At 39.9% G+C, this 17,642-nt stretch overlaps 3 protein-coding genes across 4 annotated transcripts; 1 reads left to right on the top strand and 2 right to left on the bottom strand.

Annotated features, from left to right (window-relative positions):
- LOC4335494 (uncharacterized) lies at positions 1 to 2,464 on the top strand. Of its 2 annotated transcripts, XM_015778774.3 has the most exons (4): positions 1 to 152; positions 244 to 339; positions 440 to 1,606; positions 2,001 to 2,464. In XM_015778774.3, exons 1-4 carry the CDS (start codon positions 110 to 112, stop codon positions 2,123 to 2,125), a joined length of 1,431 nt encoding a protein of 476 aa, XP_015634260.1. In that variant the 5' UTR covers positions 1 to 109; the 3' UTR covers positions 2,126 to 2,464. The 2 variants fall into 2 exon arrangements, with proteins under 2 accessions (XP_015634260.1, XP_015634262.1); XM_015778776.3 differs by lacking the exon at positions 2,001 to 2,464 and having other exon boundaries at positions 440 to 1,827.
- A 4,089-nt stretch (positions 2,465 to 6,553) lies between these two features.
- Positions 6,554 to 7,208, bottom strand: LOC4335493 (pollen allergen Phl p 2). Its single transcript, XM_015779745.3, has one exon. It carries the CDS (start codon positions 7,130 to 7,132, stop codon positions 6,779 to 6,781), a length of 354 nt encoding a protein of 117 aa, XP_015635231.1. The 5' UTR covers positions 7,133 to 7,208; the 3' UTR covers positions 6,554 to 6,778.
- A 7,571-nt stretch (positions 7,209 to 14,779) lies between these two features.
- Positions 14,780 to 15,508, bottom strand: LOC9271346 (pollen allergen Lol p 2-A). The gene has a single exon (XM_015779785.3). It carries the CDS (start codon positions 15,411 to 15,413, stop codon positions 15,060 to 15,062), a length of 354 nt encoding a protein of 117 aa, XP_015635271.1. The 5' UTR covers positions 15,414 to 15,508; the 3' UTR covers positions 14,780 to 15,059.
- Between the last annotated feature and the right edge of the window lie 2,134 nt (positions 15,509 to 17,642).

Genomic DNA, 17,642 nt, shown 5'->3' with positions numbered 1-17,642 from the left:
GACATTCATGATTCATCGCAGCAGCCAACAATCCACAAAAGCCTAGCCATCCGCTCACCCCCTTCGCTTCGGTGACTCTCTCCCCATCTCCTTCCCCTAGGCCGCCGCTATGAAACCTCCGGTCGCCATGGATTCTGCCGGAGGAAACTCAGGTGAGAGCTACCCATCTCACCTCGGCCTGTTCGCGCATCTCACAGTGCGGAGGCTTGGATCTGATCTGATCCACCGGTGGCTGTTGTGCAGGCAAGCTGTTCGACGAAATGCCTCCCCGTTCGTCGGATCGAGGATGCCCCCGGAGCCCGTCACCGGCGGCGATGGAACACGGCTTCGACAGACACTGTGTGTTCGTTATCGTCTAGTATATGTTATTGCGTATTTTCCTGGCCGTGGGTGGGTGTTTGCTGTGGAGCGTGACAGTGACACCCGGTGGCTCGTGCAGGTGTGGTGCTCGGCGGAATGCCCAAGAAGAGATCAAGGTTGGAGTTGGACGCGGGGGTGTCACTGTGGGCAGGCCTTCAACCGGACATTCTGGGAATCGTGCTCCACTTCCTTCCATGCCTTGCCGACCGTGCGAGGATGCGGTCCGTGTGCCGTCACTGGCGAGCCAGCGCGAACGGCCACGTCCTGCCACCGCCGCTGCCCCTGCTGATGCTTCCTGGTTTCAAGTTCTCGAGCCTATCAGACAAGGGGGATTTGATGCCTGTGCGGTGCGTGCCGGTGCCTAAGGAAGTTGCAGCTGATGATCTCCGATGTGTGGGTTATTTTGATGGATGGCTTGTAGGTGTGACTCCTAACAAGGATCGCAGCGACGAGTACAACAGAGATGCCGATGGTGACTGCTTCCTGGTGAATGTTTTCTCTCGCAAGGTCATCCGCCTACCGCAGCTGTGCCATATGCGTTACAATTTTCCTGCTTACTCCAGTAAGACCCTCCGCATCATCAATGGTTCTGGTGAGGTCTATTTTCGTGTCAATGATATATACACAATGTCACTATGCAATGTGGCACTATCTGCTTCACCTGACTCAAGAGGCAAGTACATTGTAGCTGCTTCCTCTGACCACAAGTGTGCATCAAAACTTGCTCTCTGGCAGCCTGGGATGATTTCATGGCATATTTGCGCTGGCGTTGACATTGATGGCCCAAGAGATCTCACTTTTTACCTTGGGAAGCTGTATGTGCTCCAAAGATATAAGATACGCCTCTTTGCTTTTGAAGTTGGGGAGGACAATGGTGGGCTCATGGTCTCTCGCGTTAAGCGTTGTCTGAGTGCGCTGCCTCTCCATCATCCCTACCAGGGAGGTGGTGCAATAAGTTGTAATATGGTTGTGTGGCGTGGAGAGCTATTATTAATCATCAGACACTACAGCGACAATTACCGTGACCGAGAAGTTCTTAAAGTTGAAGTGTTTGCACTGGATGTTAACACAAACCCTTATGGACTAACTGAGATTCACAGCTTGAATGGTGACTGTATCTTTGTTGGCTTAGGTGGCTGCAAGTCCTTTCCTGCTGGTCTACATCATGGAGTTGAAGGTGACCATATCTACTTTGTCCCTGATGATTGGAAGCCTTATGATACATTTGTGTATAGCATGAGAGATGGTAAGATGAGGTCCTTTGCCGTCAAACTATTAGCTTCCGACTTTGATGTGGACCAGTTGAGTCGTGATTTCCCGGTGTGGTTACTTCCTACCGAATGATGCTGCACAGCAAAACTGATCTAACTGGTTGTTTTGTGCCGCTAGTTGCTCTTATCAAGACAGAGCTTACTTGTCATTAGACTCTTTGGTCATGACTATAACATGTATAATCTGCTATGCTCTTGTCACAATTCTCAGATTTTTCTTTCTTTCCGAAAAATATTAATATGGAAGGTTCTACTTCAACATTTAACTCTTTTAGCAACTATAAGAGAAATAAAACAAGAGGACAAATACCATTAATCGCATTCATAAATATTATTACATCCCTTCTTTGAGATAAGTTTTGCTTGCAGAGAACATGACCACTGAAAGCTCGCTTCAATTTGAGTTTCACACATTGAAACTCCTATGTGACAACCAAACATTGTTTGGAGTTTGGACACTTGGTGGAGGTGACCTCCTGCTGTGTTGTAACTGACAAGGTTAAAAGAGCCTTTTCAGCTAGAAAATTGTCAATAGACTGAGTTGAGAAATAAGATGGGGAATGATAGGTTGAATCATATTGAGAGAGATGTTTTGGCAATCACTGAAGATGATATTTTGTAATATTTCCTAGAACTGAATAATAGAGTGAAAAAGTTTACCTCCGTTATCTCAAACTAGAGCAAATGATATGTTGCATTCCTACCATTTTTGTTCATTAATCAATTGTAGTTTGTAGATTGCATCTGTATTTTTTTTTGTCAAATGCCAATCTTGTATGTGTAGGTTCACATTTGATATTGTTCATGAAGATATGAGAGATGAGGATGAACCAAATCGTCGTTGTTGCCCTCATCCCATTCTGCTTAGTATTATTGTAAGTGGTTCAGTAAGTTGCAACATCGTGGTGTGGCATGATAGATTTGTACTCTACAACACAAGAAATGGTATGATGAAGCCCTTTGCTCTCAAATTGTTACCTTGCAACATTGGCGTTCCTGAGGAAATCATTGATTTTTCCAGTGTGGTTATTTCCATCCAACTGATGCTGCAGAGCAAATCTGATATTTCTCACTGTATGGTGCTACTGTTTGTTCTTCGAAGATTATGAAGACTGAACGAGTTGCTACCTGTCTTTTGACATCTGTATGATTTGGACAATGGTTTGCATTGTCACCTATGTTCATGTCTGTATGATTTGGACAATGGTTTGCATTGTTACTACGTTCATGTCACCCTGGGATTAAAGGTTATTAATTTGGAGGAAAAGTATTCCATACCTATTGAGGTTTGGAACTAATCCTCTCGATCCCATTTAATCTCTTCATTCTAGGAACCCCAACATGGTCTTAAATAGTTGCAAGGTCTTAAATATCCAAGACTCTTTGTGCTTTCTTTACATTCTAGAATCCCCAAAGCTTCGCATTCCAAACCTTGAAAATCTGACGCGAATACACTGCCCCTCTAGTGTTTTGGAATATTTCCATTTTCTTCCTACCAGCAAAACTGAAGCAGGATAGCTATTGTGGTAGTGTTATATATGCATGAGTTAATGAATTACTGGAAATTCCTAACACACAAACGGGCTCCTGGTCTCTTTTATTCTATTTTCTTTTTGTTTTTCCTATCTATTTTGACTATGAAATTCGTGACAAAAAAATTAGCAGTGAATTAAATTTTATATTAACAGCAGGCATTAGAATTTGGGCAACAAATTTGTTGACCTTCTCATATAAAACTTTTCACCCAACTTGGGCAATAAATTTGTTCACGTTTTCCTCGGTTTTTTGAATTTTTTTGGCTCGTCGCAATTGGTGACATGTATTTTTCTATGGTACAGAAGCTCCTCAATTGGGCAGCTTATCCGGCTGTGTGTCAGGTTTGTCAGTCATCCACACTATTCACGGATATGCCAAATAATTTTGTAAATAGTAAATGCATAAAAATAACTAAGCGATTCTCTACTTAGGGGGTGTTTAGATCCAGGTGTGTAAAGTTTTAGCGTGTCACATCGGATATTATACAGGGTGTCGCATGGGGTGTTCGCACAGTAATAAAAAAACTAATTACACTATCCGTCAGTAAATCATGAGACGAATTTATTGAGCCTAATTAATCCATCATTATATTAGCACATATTTACTGCAGCACTACATTGTCAAATCATGGAGCAATTAGGCTTAAAAGATTTGTCTCGCAAAGTAGTCGCAATCTGTGCAATTAGTTATTTTTTTAGCCTATATTTAATACTTCATGCAGGAGTTTAAACGTTCGATGTTGTAGGATCGAATCACAAGAACTAAGCCAACTAGAGGGGGGGGGGTGAATGATTGGTATACCCAAAAACCGAAAACTTTTAGCAGAAATAAAAGTTACCCTCGAAATCGATGGAGATCGGTCTGACCGAGATTGATCTGTCGGTCTGACCGAAGCGTAGCCGCCGGTCTGACCGGTATTGATCTTCCGGTTGGACCGCCCTGGAATCCCTGCCGCGCCTGATGTCGCCGCCAGTCTGACCGCCTCGCCCTAGCCGGTCTAACCGTCGGTGCTTCGCCGGTCTGACCGCCAGTGAGTCGCCGGTTAGACCGTCGAAACCCGGTGAAACACAAATCGAAGAACTCTTAAAGTAGATGACAACTTTATTGCTTCTCTCTGTGTTTACAAAGTGCAACAACAACACTCCTTACAAAAATCTCTACTAAACTCGAAACCCTAACTAAACTATCAACTCAATTGCTCTTAAAAGCGATACAAAAACGATACCGGGAAGCCTCACGCTCCCCCTCTATTTATACATGAGGTAGGCAGCCTAAAGCCACGAACCAAACTCATACTAAGAGTCCTAAACACCTCAGGAAACCCTCTAGTACAAGACACAAACTTAACATAACCAATTGTATCAAATTTGGACTCCTTCCAAATTCGACTCCGCATCCCATATGCACATAATACCTCCATCATATGCCATATGGAATCTTCACTAACCACGTGCATCAACTCTAGCCTTAGTATCCCGCATGATATCTGACCACCACGGACATCGTCTTACCACCAAGCCGACTCCCAGTCCATCACTGCAAATACTCTCCCGAGGCATCGAGTCACCTACACATGAAACAAACAAAAAAACCATATTCCGAGACCAAACTATCCCCAACTCGACTCATTGTTAGCAAACACCAGTATTACATATTTATAGTATCCATCTAAAAGCCATAGCTATGAAACAATCACGGATATCCTATGGAACAACCCGAAACCGAAACCGATACACTGTCGGCCGGTCAGACCGCGGGCCGTCCGGTCTGACTGCTCGATCACCGCCGGTCTGACCGGCATACACAGCCCGGTCGGACCGGTCACATAAAATAATAGTGAATCCAATCATCACCTAAAAATTGATTATCTCCAAAACCACTTCGACGATAATCTCCAAATATCAAAACCAATAATCACATATGCCAATTGTTCATCACAGAATAATAATCAAAACATAAAATAATAGTGAATCCAATCATCACCTAAACAAAGCTTCAGTAGTTTTTTCTTTTTTCGCTGCAATTGTCTTCGTGGTGAGGACTAATAGCCTCTTTTGTAAGTATTAATTGCTTTAGTTTTCTTGGTACTATATAGTTAAATTGTCAGTTTGTATACCTCAGCTAATTCCTACTTTCCTAGACGACGATTTAATGCACAAGTTAGTTCGGGATGCACATGTTGTTACATCCATGCAGCATGAGAGCTACAGCCTACAGGTGAGTGGAGGTCCATGGTCAAGCACGTAGGAAGTATAATTTGATCTGGTGGTGGGGGTTGGGGGTCTGTTTCCATTGGCATAGGGTAAAGGGACATCATGCGTGCGGGAGTTGCTCGAGAGGGCATGGGCGTGAGGTTAGGCATACATGATGGAGGACAGATCATAAACCACCACTACATTTTTTAGGAGTGAAAGATTTATTTGTTCTTTATGTTGAATGTTTGGAATTAAACGGTATGTTTTTTAGATCCTTTGTAACACACTGGTAATGTAAAAAAAAATGATTTAAAGTTTGGAACTAATGGCATATTTATTTTAGATTCTTTCCAATAGATTGGTATTCTCATAGTAGTATATAAACTTTGTTGTTGAGTATAGCTCTGGGCCTGGCCCAACTATATGATATGAAGCTTAATTTTGCTCCTCTCAAAGCTGACCTCATTTCCATTCTACTCCGATTATCACTCATTCGTGTTGGATATGTGAGATTAATGTGACTTGCAGTTTGTTCTGATATCTGAATATACTAAACGATGTACCGATGCTTTATGCTTATAGTTTCAGGTCATAGTATGGTTGATACAACAATCTGTTTTCAGAAAAGAAAAAAAATACACGTGTAGGTGTGACTTTACAATATTTTTTACATGCTAAAAAGGTGAAATGAGCTACATTGGTTAGGACATACGTATATACTAAAACTTTGGAAAATCAAATGCACCCAATCATCTTGATGAAAGTTGATGAAATATACTTTTTCCCATATCCTATCTTACTATAAAGTTATGACCCACTAACCCTAAAGCTCAACATGCAAACATGCCACCTCATCATCCACTAGCAATAAATACATGCAAAACTTATGCAAGCATGCAACATCATCTATAATTTATTGAATTATACAAATCAACATCCAATCATCTTCCTTCACATTATTTTTCACAATATTTTTAACATTTATATTCATTCATATAATCAAAGTGTGGGATATCATATTTCATCTACAATCTCATACATATCATATTTCTCTCTGAACATAGTTTGACAAACCATTTTTATTTGTTGCTAATAACTAATATAAATTTTACTTTTAGATCGATTATTAAAAAAAATATTAAAAGTTACTTAGAAATTTCGGCAGCAAAGCGCGGGGAATCACCTAGTATCTTATATAAATAACATATATTCAAAACCATGCTCGCATATAGCTCCACAACAATATTTTGGAGTACACATGTATGCCTTATTTTAACACCAGCCTATTACAAAAAACTAACCACAGAAAATTAATTATTCGCTCGCTCAAACGTGGCGTGATCTCTTTTAAGAGATAATTATTTAGAGGTTCATAATTCTCATGTGACCCAACACAAGAGTATGCATGCCTCTTACTTAGAGTTGGATGCCACTCTTATATTCAGAGCCAGCAGTGAAGCTTTCGGGGATGACATCATCGACGACGCGGTAGCCGCCATTCTTGACAAGGAAGCGGACAGAGAAGGGGCCCTTGAGCGGCGCCTCACTTTTGATCGTCCAGGTGTTAGATGATGACTCCTTGAGCGCCACCCAGTCCTTGCCACCCTTCTCCTTGATCTCCACCTCAGAGATGGCGACGTTGGTGACAAGCTCTAGACTACTGGCGCTAGAGCCCTCAGCGACCTTGAAGGTGAGCTCAGTGGCACATGAGCCAACAACCAACAGTGCTGCCACCGCCACGGCAAGCCGGAAAGAGGACAACGAGGCCATTGGCTAGCTAGTTTATTTGTTGGTGTAATCTTCCTTGTTTCTTGACTGGTAGAGGGATGGATCGATATGTTTGGTGATACATGTTACAGTTGGGTGCGTATTTATGGTGGAGGGAGGGTAAGCAAACTAGGCATAGATGCACGGTGCAGCGTGGAGATCGTTGGTAGACTTTTTCATTGAGGGGTTCTTATACAATTGCTATAAACAGATGCTAGTTGGGTGGTCCCGGTTGTTTCGCTAGCCTAGGGCATGCAGGCCTCCCAAAAATCAGCTATGTGGTCCCATTTCTTCTCTACTTATTTTTTTTAAAACTTAGAATAATGATAATTAATCACCTCCTCATGATCTGTTCATGGAGCATGTGAACCGACACATGCGGTTGATGGATCTATTGACCGCATACTTGTATGGGGCATTAGATTTGGAACTTTATCTGAGAGTCCCTGAAGGACTCAAGATCCCAAATCCGAAAGGAAATTGCAACATCTATATTGTTCGCCTGCAGCGATCAATGTACGGATCAAAACAATCCGGAAGGATGTGATTCAATCAATTAAATAGATATCTCCTAAAGAGAGGTTTCCCAAACAATTATGATTGTCCCCCTGTGTTTATAAAGAAATCCCTGAATGCATTTTGTATCATCTCGGTCTATGTCAATTATCTAAATATCCTTGGCACCACACAGGACATTAAACAAGCAATGGCTTATCTTAATATTGAGCTTGAGATGAAGGACTTGGGGAAAGCCTAGTTCTGCTTGGGCCTATTGCTCAAGCATCTCCCTAAAGGAGTGTTTATGGACCGGTATGAAAACCTAGCATGGATGTGCGGTGCAGCATGGAGATCTTTGGTAGGCATTTTCATCGAGGGACTCATACTATTGCTTTAAGTAGATGCAAGTTTGACGGTCCTGGTTGTTTCGCTAGCGTACGACATCTATGCGGTCCCATCTCTTCTCCACGTAATTTTTTAACTTATTAATAATTATGAGAATTAGTCACCTCCTCATGTTCCGTTCATTGAGGATATGGACCCATACACAAACAAATTAGGGGCCGGGGGGATATGCTAGTGGAAGATAGAGGGGTGGTCGAGCGAATGGTCGGGAGGAGCGATGGCAAGGCACCTAGGGGCATTGTGTGGCACACGTAATAAACTCGGTTGGGGCAGCTGCCTTTGTTGGGGTGCAGTGGCAGTGGGCTGGAAAGGTGCAGGACAGAGCTAGGGAGATGGTGGAGGAAGTGACACAGAGGGTGACGGGTTGGATTGTGGTTGATTTTGGCCCAGGGAGAGATATAGTGGTCATTCAATTTTTATGTGATTTTGAATAGAACTTCCATATGAGTTTATAGACATGAATTGATGGAATGATTTTCACAGAGATCGTTTGGAGAATTCTTGAAATTTGGAATTTTGGTTTCGAAGGGAAAATGGATCAGATTATGGGGGGGGGGGTGAAACTCAATGAATAAAATAAATAAATGGATTGGGAGGCTCCAATTCAAAAGAAGGACGAACAACGACTTTAAAGATTTTCACAAAAAAATTACCTTGAAAACTCTTGTACGCTATAGCTTTTTTTCTTATTAGTCTTTTTCTTTGTTTTGCATGCTATAGTGTAGTTCTATCATTTCGGAGGATCACAAGTTTGTCGGAAGTGTTTCAGAATACGAATTGAAGTCATTTGTTTGCATGGCAAGTCGGACATATCTCAAACTTCCCTTTGAGCAGGTTGATCCTATATTTAAATTCTTTATTTATTTCAAACATGTATTTATTTGTGGTGTGCACCTATTCCTTTGTTATGACCAATTTGCACTGGTAACCTTATTCCTTGTTTCCCGGGGTTATGAATTCACTAGCTATGACTTTATGATGGCTCTGTTAGATCATTCGTTAATTTGTTGTGTGGCCTATGGACTACGTTATATACCCACCTTGCAATAATCATCAATCTCAGTTGAAAAAGGAGTATGCCTCAGTTGAGCTACCTGTCGGAGTGGATTTAAAGCTTTGTTAGTTTTTCCTTTTTGTTACCTTTTTGTCATGGTGAGGACTAAGAATTTATTGTTTTAGTTTTTCTATTGTATGATCAAATAATAAGTTTGTGTACCTTGACTGATTTTTGACGAGGATTTAATACACAAATTAATTTTGGAATTGCACGTGACACGGATGCACATGCTGTTACATCCATACGACATGAGAGCTACAGGTCACAGGAAGTTCATGGGCAAGCGCCTGGGAAAGGACATCATGCAGACATCATGTGTGCAGCTAGGAGTCGCTCGAGAGGGCGTGGGAGTGAGGTTGTGCTTACACGATGGACTATAGAATGTAAACCACCACTACATTTTTTTCACGTGAAAGATTTACTAGTTCTTTGCGTTCAAATGTTTGGAACTAACGGTATACTAGTAGTGCAAAAATATTTCTATTTAAAGTTTGTAACTAATGGTTTATTTATTTTATATCCTTGCAATAAATTGGTATTCTAATAGTATTATATTACCTTTGTTTTTTAATAGATGATGCCGTTGACTTTTTCTCACATGTTTGACCATTCGTCTTATTCAAAAAATTTACGTAATTATAATTTATTTTGTTATGAGTTGTTTTATCACTCATAGTACTTTAAGTGTAATTTATATCTTATATATTTGCATAAAATTTTTGAATAAGACGAATGATCAAACATGTGAAAAAGTCAACGGCATCATCTATTAAAAAACGACGGGGGTACAAACTTTCTTGTTGACTGTAGCTTGGGGCATTGGCCAACTATATGATATGAAGCTTAATTTTGCTCCTCTCAAAGCTGGCTTCATTTCCATCCTACCTATTACCACTCAGTCGTACTGCAGTTTGTTTTGACATCTCAATAAACTATACAATGTACTGATGTTTTATCTATACCTATATATTAATTAGACACTTTTTTAGAACCTCTCATGTGATCTAACCGTTGATTAAACAGATTGTAATATGTCAACCGTTGAAATTTGAATCCACATTCTATGTGGTGTGGGTCTCTTTAAAATCCATCTAACCTATTGCCAAGCCCATTGACCCGATCCGTTTAAGTACAATATTTTTTTTCCTTTTTATGAAAGTGCGTAATCTTTTTTTTTTCTAAACCGATCGATCAAGCAGTCTAAAATCGGTGGTGGTATACAGGGCCATCCATATTTACTGGGATGCTACTGATATCTCTTTTTTTTTCCAAAACATCTCGTATTAAGCATGCACTACAACGAACATACATTACAGAAACATCTACGTTAATTAATAGCTCTACAACAGTCCTTTTATGATTTTCCACAGCTTGCACGTACTACTCTCTCCGTTCCATTTTAATTTTAGAGTAATGTGTACGGACAGTCCTTATATTTGTTGGGGTGTGTCATTTAGATTCCTAAACTCTTAAAATGTATATCCAAATCTCAGAACTTGTCATAGTGTGTCATCTACGTCCCAAATTACCACAACCCCTTTAGGATCCTACGTGGCGTTGATGTGACATGCCACACGGACATGACATGGCATTATTTTACTGATAAATAGGACCCATTTAATTTTTTTTTCTTTTTTTCTTCTCTTTTTCCCCTTTATTCTCCTTTCTTTGTGACCCGAGCAGAAGAAAGGAAAAAAAGAAGAATGAGAAGAAAACGGAAAAGAAAAAGAAAAATAAAAGAAGAAAAAAAAAGAAAAGGACACGTCACGTCCTCAGCACCACGTAGGATCTTAGAGGGGATGCGTCGATTTGGGACCTAGATGATACACTTTGACAAGTTCTGGGATCTGGATATGCATTTTGAAAGTTTAGGGATCTATATGACACAACCCTACAAGATTAAGGACCGCCAATGCACTTTAATTTTAAGTGCAGTTGTGAGTTTCTGTGTCAAATGTTTGATTATCCGTCTTATTTAAAATTTTTATTGTTAGTATCTTTGTTGTTATTAGATGATAAGACATAAATAATACTTTATGCATGATTTATTCTTTTAATTTTTTCATGAAATTTTCAAACATGACGAATGGTCAAACGTTGCGCATGAAAAATCATGACTACACTTAAAATGAGACGAATGTAGTACTGCATATCGATCTGATCAGATAGACGCAATGGCAAACATGGGAGGGCACGGCATGGCCATGCACACAGCGACAGGTGAACGCTATTGCTATTTTCTATCAATTATTAAGGTTTGATTCTAACTTCTAATTTCCAGTTCAGTTCTCTTTACATGCATGTTTCTCATCTGTCACAACACGTCTAATATATAGGAGTGTTAACCTACGTCATCACCTTACCATATATATTTTTTTGATGTTCAGATGTTTGATTTAAAATTGATCGACAAGTTTGCTTGCACCTAAGAAGCCAATCCGTTGTCATCGTACCCATAATTCATAAAAGTGTTCCATCTATTTGCTTTTACAAATTTTTCTGGCATTTAGAAAGGTCCATAGTGTGGTAGCCTCGTACAATTCAAGTAGTATTCCATCAATTTGCATAGTCTAACTTTTTTATCTATATTTGATCTACTTTTATTATTCTTCTTATATTTATATTCACCTGTACATCCTTAAATATATGGGATGTCAAGTTTCTTTAGAGATTAGGAAGGAACGCAAAAATAAGACAAATTTAAATAAGAGAGTGTTATGGTTACGGATAAGGCATATATACCTCCTATCTTACGACTTATAGAATATACGTGTATGGTATACCTTCACGTACACAGGTTGTATCTATACACATAGTAGGAATCCATTACAAAATATGTAAATTATCTATACGAGTCAAGTGATTTCCAAAGTCCTACTTGAAGGGGATAAAGTTTATATTGTAGATCTGATGTTCCCGAGTCTATACTCCAAAATAGTTGTACCACTGGTCTGACCGCTGCTGTACCGCCGGTCTGACCGGTGTATCTATACATGTAGTAGGAATCCGTTACAAATTATGGAAAATATCTCTACGAGTTAAGTGATTTCCAAAGTCCTACTTGGAGGGGATAAAATTTATATTGTATCGTACGGGATCCGATGTTTCCGAGTCTTACATAGAGATCAAGATGATTCACGGTATAAAAGAGACCCCTGGGAAGGGGTGCAAGGCATCGAATCTCATTGCTAACACACCCACCATAGTTTACGAAGCCGGAATACACGGAGCCAAGTCACCGGGAGATCTCGTCGAATACATCAACTACGATCTTGCCGGTATCGTCGAATTTTTCTACTCCCATTGAAATATGCGGTTTTCAATCATCAATCCCATATAAACTGGACTAGTACTATTACCTGATAAGGGGCCTGAACCAGTATAATTCTTGTCTTCTGTTTGCTTGATGTCGTATTACGTAGATCATCATTCTAACATACCCTAATACCCTAATCATCCGGTATACGAGTATCATTCATCGACAGTGTAGGAACATGAACATTTATTATTAGCAATAAGGTTTATCGAAAAATATTAAGTGAGAGGTGGTTGAGTGATGGATGTTGTACACTTAAATGCTCATCTCTCTAAGTGAAAGTTAAAACCAAAACTTAACTTTACTGAAATCCTCCACATGATCAGGATAATATGAACCATTTGATTCAGAAAAGGACAAAGTAGAAGAAAAGATCATAGCCATCCAATCAAATTGATGCTTAAAAAAAGTTAGAGAAATAAAAAAAAATCATGGCCCAGAGAAACAACTGGATAGTCTAGATAGATACGTTGATTTTTCTTTTAATTAAAAAAAAAAAACTGCATCCAAACCTTCTGTCTCTGGCTTTGCTGCCAGCTGACCGGCCTTCCATCCCGCCAGCCACACTACTAAAACTTATGAAATATGTTCTAGATAGTTCATTTGTAATCATTTATTGTAACAATAACATTGTTTATTTTAGAACAATAATACTAAACTATGTACCATATGTTTCTCTAATTACCTGTTTACAATATTAGTATAAATACAAAGGTGATATGGTCGCATGAAAGCATGTTAAATTATTGGTTGTCATGATAATATTGTCACTTCAGTGTCCGACAATTTTGGTCCACACACCTACATCTAGAGTGTTAATTATTATTGTAAAATTAAATTGATTACTGTAAATAACAAATAACACATTTAATATACAGGGATGTTACGGCCGCGCAAACGCGCAACTCTCTACATACTAGTATTTGTGGATAAAATTTGAAGTCTATGACTGATTATATTTTTGGACGAAGGGAGTATATAATATATTACAATGTATTTTTTCTATGTTTTATGAATTTTCTATCCTTATTTTTATTTTGTAAAAATTTTCAAATTTATGTTCGAAAAAATGTTCAGACCTTCTGAAACTATCTGTATATATAGTATTTAGTTTATGCACTGGAAAATTTGCATTATAAAGGCGGTCATGCATGGTCTGGGGCAAGGAAAAAAATCAATAAATATGCATGCATCTAGCAGGTTTTTCCACTAATGATGCATGCGTGGCTTTAGTGAAGTAGGAGTAATATACATACATATATGCATGCAAGAGAGAATCATTATAAATATTTTGTTTATAATGATTTTTCCAAACTAATAGATTATTTTCCAAATGGTATGTGGCGAGACATGGCTTATTTTTGTTCCTATTTCCCTAGATCATGGAAGAGAGAATGATTATATATTTTTTGTTTAAAATAATAGATTTTCCAAATTAATAGATGATTATTGCAATTCCCCAATGGTGATCAAAGGAAAAACTAATGTATCCTACAGTTTTTTCTATTATTTTAAAATTTATAAGCGATATTTTTATTATGGGCCAAAACAAGTAATGTTAAGAATCATAATAACTGATTTCATATGCATTAGGATAGGACAGTATAGAAGAGTTCTTGATTTGGCTCCTAGAAGAATCCATTCATACCTACTAGTGCATGGTGTCCTCTCACTATATGTTATAATGTTTATATGTTATTTGATTTTGATCCTTTATGTCAGGTTTTCACGATAAGTATAGGTGTGTTATCCTATTACTATAATATATTATCTGTTGCATATGCTTCACCCAGTTCAATAACTTATGTTTCTATTAATAGTCGTTGCTTCAGAAAATACATGATTCCTCCAACAAATTCAGTGAAATTACTTTTCTTTTACCAATGTTGAGGGATAAAAATGACTAAAATTGTTTTATTTATAATACAAACAATAATATATTGGGACATTGTATTAAGAAAACATGCCATTGGAAGTCATAGTCAAAACGAATTAAAAATCATGAATTTTATCCACTAAGTATTCTATTAATTAGGAATCACTAATTAACAAGGTATATATAATTCATATAAAATCTTATTTTAATTTAACATAAGAGCTATTGTAATTACAAAAAACAAATATTCATTTGCAACTAAAGTATTAATATTTATGATGATATAATTAGATAGTATGGGTTGATGGCTAGTGCTTATAGTTTCAGTTCATAGTATGGCTGAGAATCAACAATTTGTTTTCAGAAAGGAAAAAAAAAAACAAGTATAGATGTCACTCTACAATATTTTTGACACGCTAAAATGGTGAAAGGAACACATTGGTTTGGACATACCTATGTACTAAAACTTTGGAAAATCAAATAATGCACCCAATCATCTTAATGAAAGTTGACCAAATATACTTTTTCCCATATATCTTATATAAATAACATATATTCAAAACCATGCTTTGCATATAGCTCCACAGCAATATTTTGGAGTACACATGTATGCCTTATTTTGCCACTAGCCCATTACAAAAAAATAACCACAGAAAATTAATTAATAGAAAATTAATTAATGGTTCGCTCGAACATGGAGCGATCTCTTTTAAGACATAATTATTTAGAGGTTCATAATTCCAATATGACCCAACACAAGAGTATGCACGCCTGTTACTTAGAGTTGGATGCCACTCTTATATTCAGAGCCGGCAGTAAAGCTTTCAGGGATGACATCATCGACGACACGGTAGCCACCGTTCTTGACAAGGAAGCGAACGGAGAAGGGGCCCTTGAGTGGTGCATCACTTTTGAGTGTCCAGGTGTTAGAGCCCGACTCCTTGAGCCCCACCCAGTCCTTGCCGCCTTTCTCCTTGACCTCCACCTCAGAGATGGCGACGTTGGTGACGAGCTCTAGACTAGTGGCGCTAGAGCCCTCAGCAACCTTGAAGGTGAGCTCTGTGGCATGTGAGCCAATGACCAATAGTGCAGCCACCGCCACGGCAAGTCGGAAGGAGGACATGGAGGCCATTGGCTAGCTAGCTAGTTTTTTGGTGTAATGTTTCTTGTTTCTTGCTTGGTAGAGGGATGGATCGATGTGTTCGGTGATCCATGTTGCAGCTGGGTGCATATTTATGGTGGAGGGGGGAGGGGGTGGTAAGAAAATGTGTGGTGCAGCATGGAGATCGTTGGCAGCCATTTTCGTTGAAGGACTCTTATACAATTGCTTTAAATAGATGCAAGGTTGGTAGTCCCGGTTGTTTCGCTAGCGTAGGGCATGCAGGCCTCCCAAAAAGCAGCCATTTTAACTTATAGATAATGAGAATTAGTCACCTCCTCATGATCCGTTCATTGAGCATGTGGACCCATGCATGATCAAATTGGGAGGGGGGTGGATATGCCAGTGGAAGATAGATGGGTGGCCGAGAAAATGGTTAGGAATGATGAGCAAGGCACTGAGGGGCACCGTGTGGCATGCATATATAGTATTCTTGGCAGAGGGGCAATCAACAGTTCAATGTTGATGGCACCATGGCGGTGATGGAGGGTCCCAGGTGCTGCCCCGTTGTGGCTCTATATCTGGGACATGGGTTTGCATACATGGCTAGATGGTGCTGATGCTAATTATTATGGTAGTGCGCCCCTAGCTGGATATCGAACGGTGGTGGCAGTCGATGAAATAAATTTGACAGGAATAAGAGATGGCGAATTGATGAGGCATAGGTGGAAAGGAGCACATGGCCTTGGGAGAAATAATCCTACAAGTCGGTGTAGATCGTGCTTCAAACAAGAGTGCACTTTAAATTCAATTTAATTTTAATTGGCAGGTGCACATGTTGTTACAGTCATGCAACATGAGAGCTACAGGTGAGAGGATGTCCTTGGGCAAGCGCTGATGGAGATTTGGAGGGTGTGCTTGACACTGGTGGAGAAACCATCTTTGGTCGGTCGACCAGATTTCACAATAGTCTCGGTTGTATTAAAAATTGGGACTATAAATATCTTTAGTCCCGGTTTAAAAACTCCAGGGGTACTTTCCAATCTTTAAGTACCGGTTGGTGTTACCAACCGGGACTAAAGATCTATTTGTAGTCCCGGTTGATAACACCAACCGGGAAAAAAGATCGCCATACGCTTTACTCCCGGTTGGTAACCGGGACTAAAAATCTATTTGTAGTCCCGGTTGGTGTTACCAACCGGGAAAAAAGATCAACGCGGAGATCGGAGAGGCGTGCCGATCAGATCGAGGTATCTCCTCCTCTCCTTTAACTCCTCTCTCCTCCTCTCCTCAACCTTATCTGTTCCTCTCCTTATCTATTCCTCTCCTTCTCCTCTCCTTCTCCTCTCTACTGCAGTGGTGGGGCGAGGATGCCAGGCCGGAGTGAAGCGGCAGGGCGAGGATGCCAGGCCGGCGCGAGGGCAGCGGGGCGTGGAGGGCCGGCCAGCGCGGCAGCGGCGCGGCGCGCGGCGAGGCGGCGCCTACTTTGGCGGTTTTTTTTTTGGGAGAATCTGATATTGTTGTGTGATGTATTTGATTGGATCTGAGATTGTTGTGTGATGTATTTGATTTGTATGCGATGTGGATTTGTGATGAATTTTGTAGAAGTTGTGATGTAATTTTTTTAAGATTTTGTGATGTATTTGATATGATCGATTTGTGTATTTGGAGGCAATTCGGGGATGATTGATTAATGAAATCATTGTCATGATTAATATATTTGTGATGAACAATTGGCTGTGCAGATGATTTAATCAATGAATTGGTTTGAGAATTTATGTGAATGTTGGTGTGAGTGCGTGTGACTAATGTGGGTCAGGTTGTGATATCTGTGCCCAGGAACGGTTGTTTTGTCTGATTGTGTGCAGGTGACTTGAGGTCAGCCTTGGTCAATAGTGAGGACCGGGACTATGCTCAGGGAGGAGTAGAGGTCTAGTGCTGTCGAGGAATGATCCTCTCTAGCGGGTGACAGTGAGATCCCCCTTTTGTGAGTTTGGCCGGGGGAAAAGGCACGCTTGACGAAATCGTTTATCTGCCCTGAGTGCTTCGAGATCGTGCACGGTGTCAAGATTATACAGGTTCGGGCCGCTATGGAGCGTAATACCCTACTCCTATGGATGGGATTTATGGTTGAGTGTTACAAAGGTTCCTAAACTCTGGAGAGCACTCTCGCTCTTCTTCTCCTAGGGTTTAGGCCTACTAGGAGTCGTCCCTTTTTCTCGGTGGGCAAGGTCCTCCTTTTATAGTTCAAGGGGATACTAC

This window comes from Oryza sativa, chromosome 4 (assembly GCF_034140825.1).
Source record: "Oryza sativa Japonica Group chromosome 4, ASM3414082v1".
Taxonomy (NCBI): domain Eukaryota; kingdom Viridiplantae; phylum Streptophyta; class Magnoliopsida; order Poales; family Poaceae; genus Oryza; species Oryza sativa.
This window is presented reverse-complemented; position numbering and strand designations above follow the sequence as displayed.

Bases quoted from the DNA above. Each gene is read 5' to 3' on its own strand.
- LOC9271346 (XM_015779785.3), bottom strand. From the start codon at position 15,413: ATGGCCTCCATGTCCTCCTTCCGACTTGCCGTGGCGGTGGCTGCACTA.
- LOC4335494 (XM_015778774.3), top strand. From the start codon at position 110: ATGAAACCTCCGGTCGCCATGGATTCTGCCGGAGGAAACTCAG. The intron at 153-243 runs GTGAGAGCTACC...GCTGTTGTGCAG, and splicing joins TTCTGCCGGAGGAAACTCAG to GCAAGCTGTTCGACGAAATG. The intron at 340-439 runs GTGTGTTCGTTA...TGGCTCGTGCAG, and splicing joins ACACGGCTTCGACAGACACT to GTGTGGTGCTCGGCGGAATG.
- LOC4335493 (XM_015779745.3), bottom strand. From the start codon at position 7,132: ATGGCCTCGTTGTCCTCTTTCCGGCTTGCCGTGGCGGTGGCAGCACTG.